The following is a 12,827-nucleotide window of genomic DNA, read 5'->3' as shown; positions in this document are numbered from 1 at the left end:
AACAAGAGTAAAAACATGGCTCAGAGAACGAAGTGATATTCAACTTATAAATATTATGAAAACGATGTAAAGATAACATGAAACTAAATACAAGGGCTTAAAACTACAGGCCGCCTCAGAACATGGAACTCTAGTGATGAGGACTGTGAAAAAATTGAATTTATAATTATATTTTATACTCACATCATGTACAAACTTTTCAATTGAAACAATTTTCTTTTATATGTTTCCTTTGATTTGGTATTATATAATCTCTCCGTTGTTTCATCTTGCACTGTGAAGAAAAGTGGGTTTGGTTTCGAATAATTTATAGATTAATTCTTAAGTGTAATTTGTTAATGAAAATCTCTTTATAAATTGACAATGTACATATTAGTTATGTTCATGGTTGTGCTATAGTAATATTTTGAATGACGGATTAGAAAATTCTCGGCAGAATCTTCACTTTAATGGGATCCCTGCTTCTCAGTACCAGATCTGGAAGGAAAACTATATCTTCTGGTTTGGTGACTGGTTCCAGGCGGTAGTTTCGCAATATGGAGGACACGACTGACTTCATTTCGTACATTGCAAATTTTTGACCTGGAAGATGAAAATATATTGTTTCTCCCATATTATACAGGGCGTCCGGGGCTAAAGTGCGCTAACTTCAGGGGGTGTACATTTATCATAAAGCATTCTACATGATGGTAGAAGTAAAAAAAGATAAAAAAGCTTTTTCGTAATTCAAATGTTTATTTTCCCATTTAAAAAATACTTTTTCATTTATTTTACCATATTAACGATTCCACTTTTTAACCTATTATTTATAGAATATTATTATTATTATATATTATTGGAAATTCTAAAAAAGTAATTATTTCTTTTTTTTTACTTCTAAAATCATGTAGAATGCTTTATGACAAATGTACAAGTGTAGTGACTTTCTAACACCGTCTAAGTTTTGTCCAGTTTTAGTTACTCGGGTGCTTTCATTATAAAGTTACTAAAATAGGAAAATTAACTGCAATATTGACATAGGCATAGACTGTTCTATCTCTCAACCTGCAGGCCTAACTTTCTACGTTAAGATACGAGGCTGAAGATTGCTTACTCGTTTACAAATTTATTTAAAAACTCGTTTGTTAATATTTTTCTAATAGTAAATTGAATTGAACAGACTGCTCTTCTATTTTCATGTACTCGATAGATCAATAAAAATACACGCTAGAATATCATGCATTGGATACATTACCAATACAGTTCCTTGGTCCTGCACTGAACGGAATGTAGGCAAAAGGATTTCTCTTTGAATTATTTTCTGGAGTAAACCTTTCTGGTATAAACTTTTCTGGGTCTGGATATATTGCAGGATCTCTGTGCAAATCAAATATGTGGATATGGCAACTTGTTCCCGCTGGTACGATGTAATTGGCTGAAACAAATTTGGCCATTCAAATACATAATATGTACGTACGTATAGAGAGTGTAACATAACTTACACGCCATCGGTTAGGACTAAAACATTTCGTTATCCAACTATCCAATTAGAGCTGGGTCGATCGATCGTTTTACACGACCCGGGTAGCTCGCGACCCACTAGCGTCGTGAGCGGGTCGCGTCGTGAGCGGTCATTAGAGTGAATAGATAGGATCACATTCATTTAACTTGGGTTTGTAGTAGGTACTGTAACTAATATGGGGAATTCCAAATAGATAATGCGTCAATATTCACCAAACTTTACCATTTTATAAACTCATGTTGCAAAATCAACAACAAAATTACAAAAACTTCATGAAAAGAACGCCAACCATACAAAGCTGCAAATATTTCAACTATAAAAAAATAAAATCTTTAGTTTTATTTTATTATTTAGTTATTTTGATTGTAATAATAAAATAAACACTTCTCACTTTTTGAAAAATGTTATATTAAAGTAAGAATGAGTTATTTTATTTATATATTATGATTAAAAAAACGTCGCTGGCCTCGCTACGCCCCGGGTCGCTAGATTAGATCACGAGAGTAGGTCGCAAGAGTAGGTCTTGAGATCCGGGTGCAGATTATCACGATTTAATTATAATTATGATTATGATTTAAAAACGTCGCTCACCTCGCTACACCGGCACCAGGCATCCGGGTCGGGAGAGTAGATCACGAGAGTAAGTCGCAAAGGTAGGTCCTGAGACCCGGGTTCAGTTATCATGATTTATTATGCTTATGATTTAAAAACGTCGCTCGCCTCGCCACTACAGAGAGTAGGTCGTGAAATTAGGTCTCGATCATGAAAGTGTGTAATAAATGTGTACATATGTGTGTATTTTGTCATTGTTTCTTGTACTTTAGTGTGTATTGTGTCAAGTATTTACTGTACGTTGATGTGTATTTAATTTTTTGTTGTTGTTTTGTTTCTACTTTTAAGATACTCACGCATCTGAACTTGTTCCTTGAGTTTTCGAGCGATGAATGCAACACTCGGGTAAAGTCGAAGTGTTTCCTTCAAACACATTTCCAAATATCCCATCTTCTTGAAATCTTCTACGGTCGGGGTCTGTTTATTATTTTCAAATATTTCATCCAACTCGGCTACAATACGCTCCTAGAATAACAAAAATATAAGTCAATTTAAAAAAATGTGTGATACTAAAATATACTTCTTATTGATCATAAATCGATTAATTCAATGTTTTCCCACCTGTACTGGTATGTTATTTGCCAAAGACATCAAGCAGAAAGTAAGGGCCATTCTTGTTGTGTCATGACCCTAAAATAATATAAATCTATGACATATTACATAGTGAGATATTTTACAACCAAAAATTTGATAACTAATACATTAAGGAGGGTCAATTACGCAGGGGGAATCGGTACGTATTCGACAGACTTCGCTCCGTCTCGTGAGAGCAGCACGTTTAGTCGAGACGGAGCGTGTAAAATCTGTCGGGTAGGTACATCCTGATACACCCTGTAACACGTAACAGTAAACTACAAAGCATTGGTATTACTTTAAAAACATAATTATATAGGCAGGTGCACATAATTATAAATAATAATGTATGAGATTTTTCAAATTGAATTTTGATGATTTGTTCAAATTCTGTTAAAAAATACGTCCTAAAAGATGTTCTAAAAACATCGTAAACAAAGTTATAAAAATGATTGATTTATGACAATACAACAAGGAGATAATAGCATTACCTTATGTTTTATGACAATACAACAATGAGATAATAGTATTGCCAAAGATATTAGAAGAACCTAATATCTTTGAGTATTGCCTTATGTTTTATGATAAAAAAACAAGGTGATAATAGCATTGCCTTATGTTTTATGACAAAACAAGAAGGAGATAATAGCATTGCTTTATGTTTTATGACAAAACAACAAGGAGAAAATAGCATTGCCTTATGTTTTATGACAAAACAACAAGGAGATAATAGCATTGCCTTATGTGTTATGATAATACAACAAGGAGATAATAACATTGCCTTATGTTTTATGACATAACAAAAAGGAGATAATAGCATTGCCTTATGTTTTATGACAATACAACAAGGAGATAATAACATTGCCTTATGTTTTATGACAATACAAAAAGGAGATAATAGCATTGCCTTATGTTTTATGACAATTCAAAAATGACAATAAAAAACACTAGACATTAAATTAAATGTTCATTTTAGAGAGTACAAAAATAAATTAACCACGCTCATAAAAAACACGAAAGAAAATTATTATAAAAATAAACTTGATGATTCTGAAAATGACAGTAAGAAAGTTTGGAATATAATCAATGAAATCATGGAAAATAAACAAAAAACCAAAAGTAATACTATTAAGAGTGTAATACAAAACAATAACATAATTAACTGTATTGAAGAACCTAAAAAAGGAGCAATCGCTTTTAACGATTTCTTTGCAAATATCGGAAAGAGTCTAGCAGAAAAAATTACCGTGAAAAAAATAAATAAGATGTATATTGAAAATATTCCGAATATAGAAACTAAACTTGAACTCTTCGAACCAACCAATCCGTCTGAAATCGTACAAATTATATCAAAAATGCGAGGAGGTTCTGCTCCGGGATTTGACGGTCTCGCTGTAAAAACACTAAAAATCATTAAAAATTATGTTTCTACACCAATCTCTCATATTATAAACAATAGCTTTAAGACAGGAGTTTTCCCGAGCACGTATAAGAAAACCATAATCTCTCCAATATTTAAGTCCGGTAGCCCGGAGGACATTTCTAATGATAGACCCATTTCACTCTTATCTAATAGATCGAAAATTTTTGAAAAAATTGCTAAAAAAAGACTAACTGCATTCTTAAAAAAAACTCGATTATAAATGAAAATCAATTCGGTATCACAGAGGGAAAAAGTACCCAAGATGCCATTGCAAAAATTTCATCTAGTATTCAGAGTGCCCTGGACAAATCAAATAAATGTATAGGAATTTTTATTGACTTAAAGAAAGCATTTGACAGCATTTCCCATGAAAGACTTATATTAAAATTAAAAGAAAATGGCATTGACCACTTAGCCCTTAAATGGATAGAAAGCTACTTAACAGAGAGACCTCAAATTGTAAAATTAAACCAAACCTTTAGTACACCACTAACAAGTACATTTGGCATTCCTCAAGGCACGGTCCTTGGACCATTACTATTTCTAATGTATGTAAATGACATTTTCCAAAAGAAAATCAAAGGTGAATTAATCTCTTATGCTGATGATACTGTTTTATTAATAAAAGGTCAAATATGGGAACTAGTTAACAAACTTGCAAATGAATGTATTAATATCTTAAAATCATGGTTTGATAGTAACCTACTCACATTTAATGCCAAAAAAACAAAATATGTATTATTTTCACTACAAAAAATACCTAAACACAAAGTAAATATCATAATCCATGATGAAAATTGTGACAATGGCAACTGTAAACTACTTAATCCTATTTGTACTGTAATCAACTCTTCTTCTGAAATTAAATATCATGGTGTGATCATCGATGAAAATTTGAAATGGAAAAGCCATATTACGGAGTTAGTAAAGAGAATAAGGAAATGTATATATATTTGTTAGGTTAAGAAATATTTTAAATGTGAAAATACTAAAAAATGTATATTATGCTCTTGTCCACTCCCTGCTTATTTACGGAATCATAGGTTGGGGAGGATCTTATAAAAACAACCTAAACTCAGTAAAAGTCTCGCAAAAAATTATTATAAAGGTAATACTTTAAAAAAAACTCTACTTTCCCAACAAAATTGCTTTTTAAATTGTTTCCAGTACCAAATATTGATGATATATTTAAACAAACTTCAATTATAAAAATGTGTAAAGAAAAAAATAACACAGAATATCAAGAATTTTACAAACTGATGAGAAATGGAAATCAATTTATTACGCCAATCTTTAAAACAACTCAAATGCAAAACCATTATATTTACCAAGCCATAAAAAACTACAATAATCTCCCTTCCGAATTGCGCTGTATTACGAACCAACAAGAACAAATAAATAAAATCAAACTTTTTTCCAAAAAACTTATATTAAAAAAAAATATATGTAAATATATATTATATTTATATATTACACATAACATAATATTATAACATTGAATCTAAGTAAGAATCGTGGCTCCCTTATCAGGCACAAGAGCTCCTCTTTTCTGATAAGGTATACATGACCAATTATGAACCTAAATATTATATTTTGCAAAATATGTATGTATTAATGTAACTATGATCTATATTAAAATAATAATAAAAAAATAATAATAGCATTGCCTTATAATTTGGGATGATTTGTCTTGAAATATGAATATTTCGACCGATTTCTATTAAAGCACCTAAACAATATAGTGAAGTGTTAAAGGTTACGTTATAATTGTATGTTTATAGTTGAATTGAGGATTGAATTCTGTTAAATTTATGTTTAATTACGTTTGTAGTTATTTAATAAGACTTTAAATATTTTTTACACATCGCCTTCTAAATATTATTTTCTTTTTGCATTTACCTACTCCTCCCATAAACACGAGCTCCTGGGGCCCACCTTATGGAGCAGTAGAATAATAAAGGAAAAACATATATTTTGCATACTGTTATAATTTTAAATCTTGTATTCATAAAATAATATATAGAAAGTTAGTTACAGATAAAACTCACCTCAAACATAAATGTATCAACTTCTTCTCTGATCCCAACTTCATCAATCTTCCCTTCGAATTCAGCAGACAATAATAAGTCCAACATCGCCAGTCTCTTCTTACTGCTCTTCATGTACGCATCGTTTTCTATGTTATCTCTAATGGAAGTGGAAGAAATTTCTACACGCATATTTTCACGTCGTTTTCTTATAATACCCAAGGTAAATGTATGTAGCGTGGACAATAGATGTTTTTGTTTTCGTCCCATGAAACTGCATTGAAATATTAAATTAACGTAATACCAAACTCTGACCAATCTGCAAGTTACTATTTGTCCTATTTCATGTATTGCGTTTTCATACTTTTTAAATGTTGAAGTCTCATTTGATTCCAATTGCGTACCCATGGCAGTCTCTATAGGAACAAAAGGTAACAAAATTATTGAAATTAAATATTAAATTATTAAATATTAAATTTAATAATAAATTATTATTAATATTAAATTATTTTTTGGGTTTCTGGGATTTCCAGTAGTTTTTCAATCGAGATATAAATCTTATTTAAATAGTTCAATTATTTAAAGAGTAAATAAAAGAGAACATATATTATTTGTTCACATGGAGCAGACACGTTTTGATGTGACATTATATTTAAAAAATAAACAACAACTTTGTAAATACAACTTAGTAATAATGTATTATGTAGCCCTGAAGAAGCTGCGGTTATAGCAAAACCCGCTCAGCATTAAGTATTAAAAAAAGTCGTTTACTATGGTATTGTTTTGTTTTAAATAGTTCCAGAGTTAATTTACAAACCTAAAATTATTCATTTTTTGCTTATTTTTAAAACAGTGTTTCTAGTAGTAACATATCACAACAATTTACATACAAACGAGCACATTAATCAATTAAATACATTAATTATTTCAGTTGGTTGTTTTCAGTGAAGGTGCAGCCTTGTGTTATAAAAACACTTATTCTAATCTTGTATTCACTCAGGTTTAACTGAAAAGTGTCTAACTCTGAAGTTTGTTTAAAAGCGTAGTCATTCTCCTTGGAGGCATGATCATTGGTAGGTTGGTCTTGACTCTTGGACAAATAAAAGTCTATGTTGCCCAACACCGATGAAGTTATCGGGGACATAAAACGTAATACGTAATAATAAGGCCTTTTAACAGAATCTAGGAAATAAAAATATACGAAAGGATACCAAAATTGATTTAAAAAATGCTCTCAACAACCTCTACAGATAGATAAAGTAAATATACTCGTAATAGTATAGTGTGACTTACCACAAATAGAATTTAAAGTGTATTGTGAAATGAAGGGGGCTATGTCTGTTTCTGATTTTCCGATTTCTTCTTTTAAAGATTGCACAATATTCACACTCTGTTCATTGAAAATGTCACAGAATTGACGCAAAATATTGAAATGAAAAGCTGGAGTAAGAATTTTTCGCCTTTTTTGCCATTTGCCTCCTGAAATATTATTGAATGAATACATTTAGTGATATTTATGGATAAAATGCAGTCATATTGAATGAATGCCTTTGGTGATATCTATGGAAACAATTAAAGCATATTGAATGAATGCCACTCAAAACACTAAATATATATAGTTAGATATTCCCTCAAATCTATTCAATAAATATCAATTCGTCATAATCGTTGTACGAGTACTAAATATAATGAAATAAAGAAAAACTCACTGAAAATGAATGTCATTCATAAAAAATTATTTTTTATTTATTAAAAAAGAAAGACAAACATTGCCGGGTTACGAACAACCTGACAATATTTGAAAATCTCCTACTACCACCACAGTAAGCTGAAAATGTTGCTTGTGTTGTGATGGAGGACTTAGCCAGCCGAGGAATTGAACACACTACGCCTAGGTGGGACCCAAACGCGATGTCAACTCGGCCACCGACCGGTCATAAGAGGAGAAAAAATATATTTAAAAAAAAACACAGAATGAACAATAATTTTGCTAGATTTTAATCTTTTAACTATTTTAAAATAAACCTATAGAAATATAGTTAAAGTTACCTTTGCTAGTCAAAAGCCCCTCGTTTAGCCAGGGCTCCAAGAAATGATAAACAGTACTTTTCTGAATGTGTTTACGGCTAGACAAAATAACCTGAAAGAACCCAGATATCACACCATTAACAGTAATGTTATGTAAATAAGTTGGTTCATCATGAATCAGTTTCTATTTCATTATGTATTTTAACAAGATTTTAATGCTGCAACATCGACAATTCCAGTTAATCCTTGTAAATATATTTATGTAAGTCTTTTCAGAGAATCTTTGAAATGACACTCGTGTGGTGAAAAGTTGAAGACATGGCCAGTCTCATCTCTGGGCGGCTAAGGAAATTAAGGAAAATAAGTTCTAAGAACGAAAGAGGATTGAGGGGTGGGTAGGAATCTGGGGTCAGTGTGCCCAGGAGTGACGTATGTCGAGAGAGTCCGGCTGGCCTCTCCCAGGTTGGTGGGCAGTCGCATCCGTCGCCAAGAGCTAAACAAACAAACGTAGCGAATACTATTGAAGAGGTGTTGGTCAACTAAGGGCTGATTCACGTCCCAAAATGAGATTTGTCTTTCTTTAATAAAGAAAACTTAATTGTAATATCTTCAAAAGGTTTTACCTCGACATCATCTGCGTTGTAAATATTCAAATAACGTAGCCAAAATGCCTCCAAACCATAAACTCCCTTAAATGTTTTTGCCAGTGTTCTTGCAAGCTCGAACAGAAGCTCTAAGGAAAAAATACACAAATATCATAATTATCAGAATGTTATCTTGTTATATTTTATTGTATAGTATAATAATAGAATATATAAAAAGACAATTTAATAAAATAATACAAAACAATCTTAATTAACTAATTACAATTCCCGGTTAGTGGAGAACTGTTCTTGAGTATAGTAAATTTCCTAATTTTTATTTTATTTTTTATATTTTTTTTATAACTAACTAACTAACTAACCATCACGCCGTTTCCCTACAGGGGTAGGCAGAGAGGACGGACCGCCAAACAAATCGGTCTTGGCACACACTTCTTGCCTCATTCACATTCATACATCGTCTCATACATACTCTTCTATTATTATGACTATTGACATGGCCCAACTTGAGTATCTGATTCACTTGATCGTGCCATGTCTTCCTCGGGCGTCCCCGACTTCTGCCACCATTCGCATTTGCATCGTATATCCTCCTTACACTCCTATCTTCGCTCATTCGCTCTACATGTCCAAACCATCTAAGCGTCCCTTTCTTAATCTTACTCATTACGCTTACATCAGCTTTGCACTCTTTGCGGATATCCACATTCCTCACACGATCATACATGGTTTTACCACACATACGCCTCAGGGATCTCACTTCAACAGCATTTGATCTACTTTCATCCTTTCTTTGGCAGTTCCATACCTCACTTCCATACATTAAGGTAGGTACCAGCACTCCGTTGTGGACTGCTAACTTCGCTTCTTTGGACAATTTTTTGCTAGTGCCAACGGCATTCAGTCCTCCATTAACGGAATTACCTGCATTTACCCTTCTTTCAATATCTCTGTCAGCCTTCCCATCCCTCGTAAACATACTTCCTAAATACACAAACTCATCCACCTGCTCTAAGTATTCCTCATTCACAATTATATTGCACACTGTTTTCATACTCTCTCTTTCAAACAGCATTACTTTAGACTTACTTACATTCAGAGATGTGCAAAATGGGTACCCAAAACCATTTGAAATGCAAAATGGAAATGGGTCAAAACTTTTCCATTTGAAAATGCAAAATGCAAAATGGTTTTTAGAAAAGCATTTCAAATGCAAAATGCAAAATACCTATTTTCAAAATGCATTGAAAATGCAAAATGGTTTCTCAGGTCAAACAATTAAAATAATTATAGAATTTTTAAACAATTTTGTGATTTAATAATGGACATCAATGTAGAACAAACATATTACATGATGGTAAATCCAAAAACACCACGACTACAGATTATGAAAACACAAAAAATTTGCGCGGGACTAATGTTGCCAATGTAAAAACATAGAAACTGCTATCTAATATTTAATATTACAGCGTCATGGCCCCATGTTCAGTATTTGAATCAGTATTTTTTGCAATGGTATCACTCAATTGCCAGGGCTCCTTCCAGGGAGCAACTTGACAAATGTAAATTATCTCTCATAGCGAGGTTGAGGACCGACTGATATTTGGGGCTTATGAAAAAAAGATGAGTGGAGATAGTAGGAAGTATGTTGCAAAAAAGCATTTAAAATGGAAAATGCATTGAGAAAAGCATTTAAAATGCAAAATGCAAAATGGTTTTTAGAAAAGCATTTAAAATGCAAAATGGAAAATACCCATTTTGCATTTTGCATTTCCATTTGAAATGGATTTATTTGAAATAAAGCACATCTCTGCTTACATTCATCATTAACTCATTATTCATGCATAATTCGTTCATCCTAGACTCGAGAGACTGTAGATCATCTATACTATTAGCAATCAGCACCGCATCATCAGCATAAAACAGGCAACATACTTTCAAATTATTCAAATTCGCGCCCAATCCCACCTCTTTCAATTCTTGCATACAATTATCCATGTATGGATTGAATAATCACGGTGACATTACGCAGCCTTGTTTAACAGCTTTTGTGATATCAAACCACCCCGTAAAACCACCGTTTACCCTAACACATGCAACGCTTCCCTCATACAGAGACGCAATTGCCTGAGTCAGATTTGTATTCACTCCATACTTGGACAACACCTTCCGTAGCTTTTTCCTCTCGATTCGCCGCTGGAAACTCTGTCACTCATTTCGATTTCGAAGACTTCCTCGAAATACTTTATCCATCTCTCTTTTAATTTTTTCCTCATTCATCAACGTTTTTCCATCTTTCGATTTTATCACTTTCATGCTTCTGTTTTCTGGGCCACTTTTTTTAATGCTCTCCCACAATAAGCAATTGCTTGTGTGTATGGGATGAGGTATTATTTGTTTAGTTTTATAAATTTATTTTTATTTTTTTTAATATTTTTTCTACTTTATGTCCGGGTTAAATCTTCCCCACAGGAAAAACTAAACCCTTCCACACACTTTTCCACAAATGATCATCTAGCCAATGCACATGGTGAAAGTGTATTATATAATAAGCATATTAAATACAAAACAATGCAAGAACAACCGTCAAGAACACGTCAACTCACAGGCATCAAAGGATGAAGAAGAGGACTGGATTTAAGTTTTTGGAGGGAACTGAGTGAGTCAGAGAGATTGAGGGAATGTTCAAAATTATTTTTGATTTTATATTTGAGAGATTCTATTATTGCAATGCATTCGGCTGAAAATATTGAAAATTTTATGAAATATTCTGTCAATAGAATTATTGTGGTAAACGTTAATACCTATACCACAGTTAGGAGAGTCGGGAGATTTGGATCCATTAGTAAATAAAAGAGAAGTATGTTACAGGTTACATAATAATATTTGCATAACAAAATGTTTAAAATGTTTAAATTTTAGCTTCGATGTAACTCTTCTCTTGTTACTTTTGTACCAGAAAGGGAGGTTGCAATGGAGCTTTCGGTGGCACGATCATAATAATATAATTATCATGGTTAATTCATTGTCTTTTTTATTTTTATTGTGTTTTTTTTCCTTTCAAATCCTATTCAAGAGACGTAAATAGGCAGATTAGCATATTACATAACATTGCAGTTTAAATCGTGCAGGTGTTTAATTAATAATAAAATTCTCGTTGTCATTTAAAAAAAAGTAAATAAATAACAATAAGAATAATTGAAGTACAATAATAGTACTTTTTATTCTTTTCCGACTTTATGTCCGGGTTGAATCTTCCCCTCAGGAAAAACTAAGCCCTTCCACACATTTTTCAGAAAAAATTCACTTTTTTCAGAAAAAAATCACTTTTTTGATAAAAGCATAATAATTACAAACTAATACAAAAAAACAACACGTCAAATCACCAGAGATCAAATGGGAAAATAATTCACCGACTCCAGATATTTTCATATCAGAGGGTTCGGCTCGGTAGAACTCCTAACAGGGCCTATAAATCCTACTGATCCCTCAGCATAAATATTTAAAAAATCTTTCATAATCCTACATGTATTTTACATAAAATTCTTTGACATATCTAATACGCCTTAATTTCGTAATACGCTTAAATTATTATTATTATTATTATTCCTTTTTTTTAAATATATATATTTTTTTAATACATTTAATTTTTTTTTATTAAATAGATGGCTTTAATCCATAAATCACTCTTTGCATATTTGATTTTATTACAGTGAAATATGTAAATGTCTTTGAAACGGTGTTAAAGGAAATTGGCAGAATTTAGTTTATAACTCATTTTCGCCAAAGTGGAGGTACAATGCCTTTAAGTCTTTTTGGTACGTGACTGTTTATTTAACCTACAGACCTTAAATAAAATAGAAAATATAATTTTTTTATAAACGTATTGTGTGCGCCCCTCTTAAGGCGAAGCTGTCATTGAAATATTAAAAAAAAATATATATATATAAGCATAAACTACTTAATAATGTTATCTATTATTATATTTTGGATATTTATGAACATGTGTAAGAAACAACTTTAAAAAATATTGTTTTACAAATAAGAATATTTTTTACACT

The 12,827-nt window shown here is 31.8% G+C and overlaps 1 protein-coding gene across 1 annotated transcript; it reads right to left on the bottom strand.

The window, feature by feature from the left end:
• Positions 1 to 418: 418 nt before the first annotated feature.
• LOC149425575 (cytochrome P450 4C1-like) lies at positions 419 to 10,982 on the bottom strand. The gene is made up of 9 exons (XM_089650796.1): positions 10,922 to 10,982; positions 8,788 to 8,897; positions 8,186 to 8,276; positions 7,430 to 7,615; positions 6,158 to 6,552; positions 2,675 to 2,743; positions 2,410 to 2,578; positions 1,235 to 1,414; positions 419 to 582 (listed from the first exon to the last, which is right to left on the bottom strand). Exons 1-9 carry the CDS (start codon positions 10,980 to 10,982, stop codon positions 419 to 421), a joined length of 1,425 nt encoding a protein of 474 aa, XP_089506922.1.
• Positions 10,983 to 12,827: the final 1,845 nt, after the last annotated feature.

The sequence above is a fragment of the Hesperophylax consimilis genome, chromosome 3, assembly GCF_061612785.1.
Source record: "Hesperophylax consimilis isolate HC1 chromosome 3, BYU_Hcon_1.0, whole genome shotgun sequence".
NCBI classification, from domain to species: domain Eukaryota; kingdom Metazoa; phylum Arthropoda; class Insecta; order Trichoptera; family Limnephilidae; genus Hesperophylax; species Hesperophylax consimilis.
Note: the sequence above shows the minus strand (reverse complement) of the source record. Positions and strands in the feature narration are given on the sequence as shown.

Coding starts and splice junctions, on each gene's coding strand:
- LOC149425575 (XM_089650796.1), bottom strand. CDS start 10,982: ATGAGTGACAGAGTTTCCAGCGGCGAATCGAGAGGAAAAAGCTACGGA. Junction 8,277..8,787: donor ACAACGCAGATGATGTCGAG/GTAAAACCTTTT, acceptor GGGTTCTTTCAG/GTTATTTTGTCTAGCCGTAA. Junction 2,744..6,157: donor TTGATACATTTATGTTTGAG/GTGAGTTTTATC, acceptor ATATTATTTTAG/GGTCATGACACAACAAGAAT.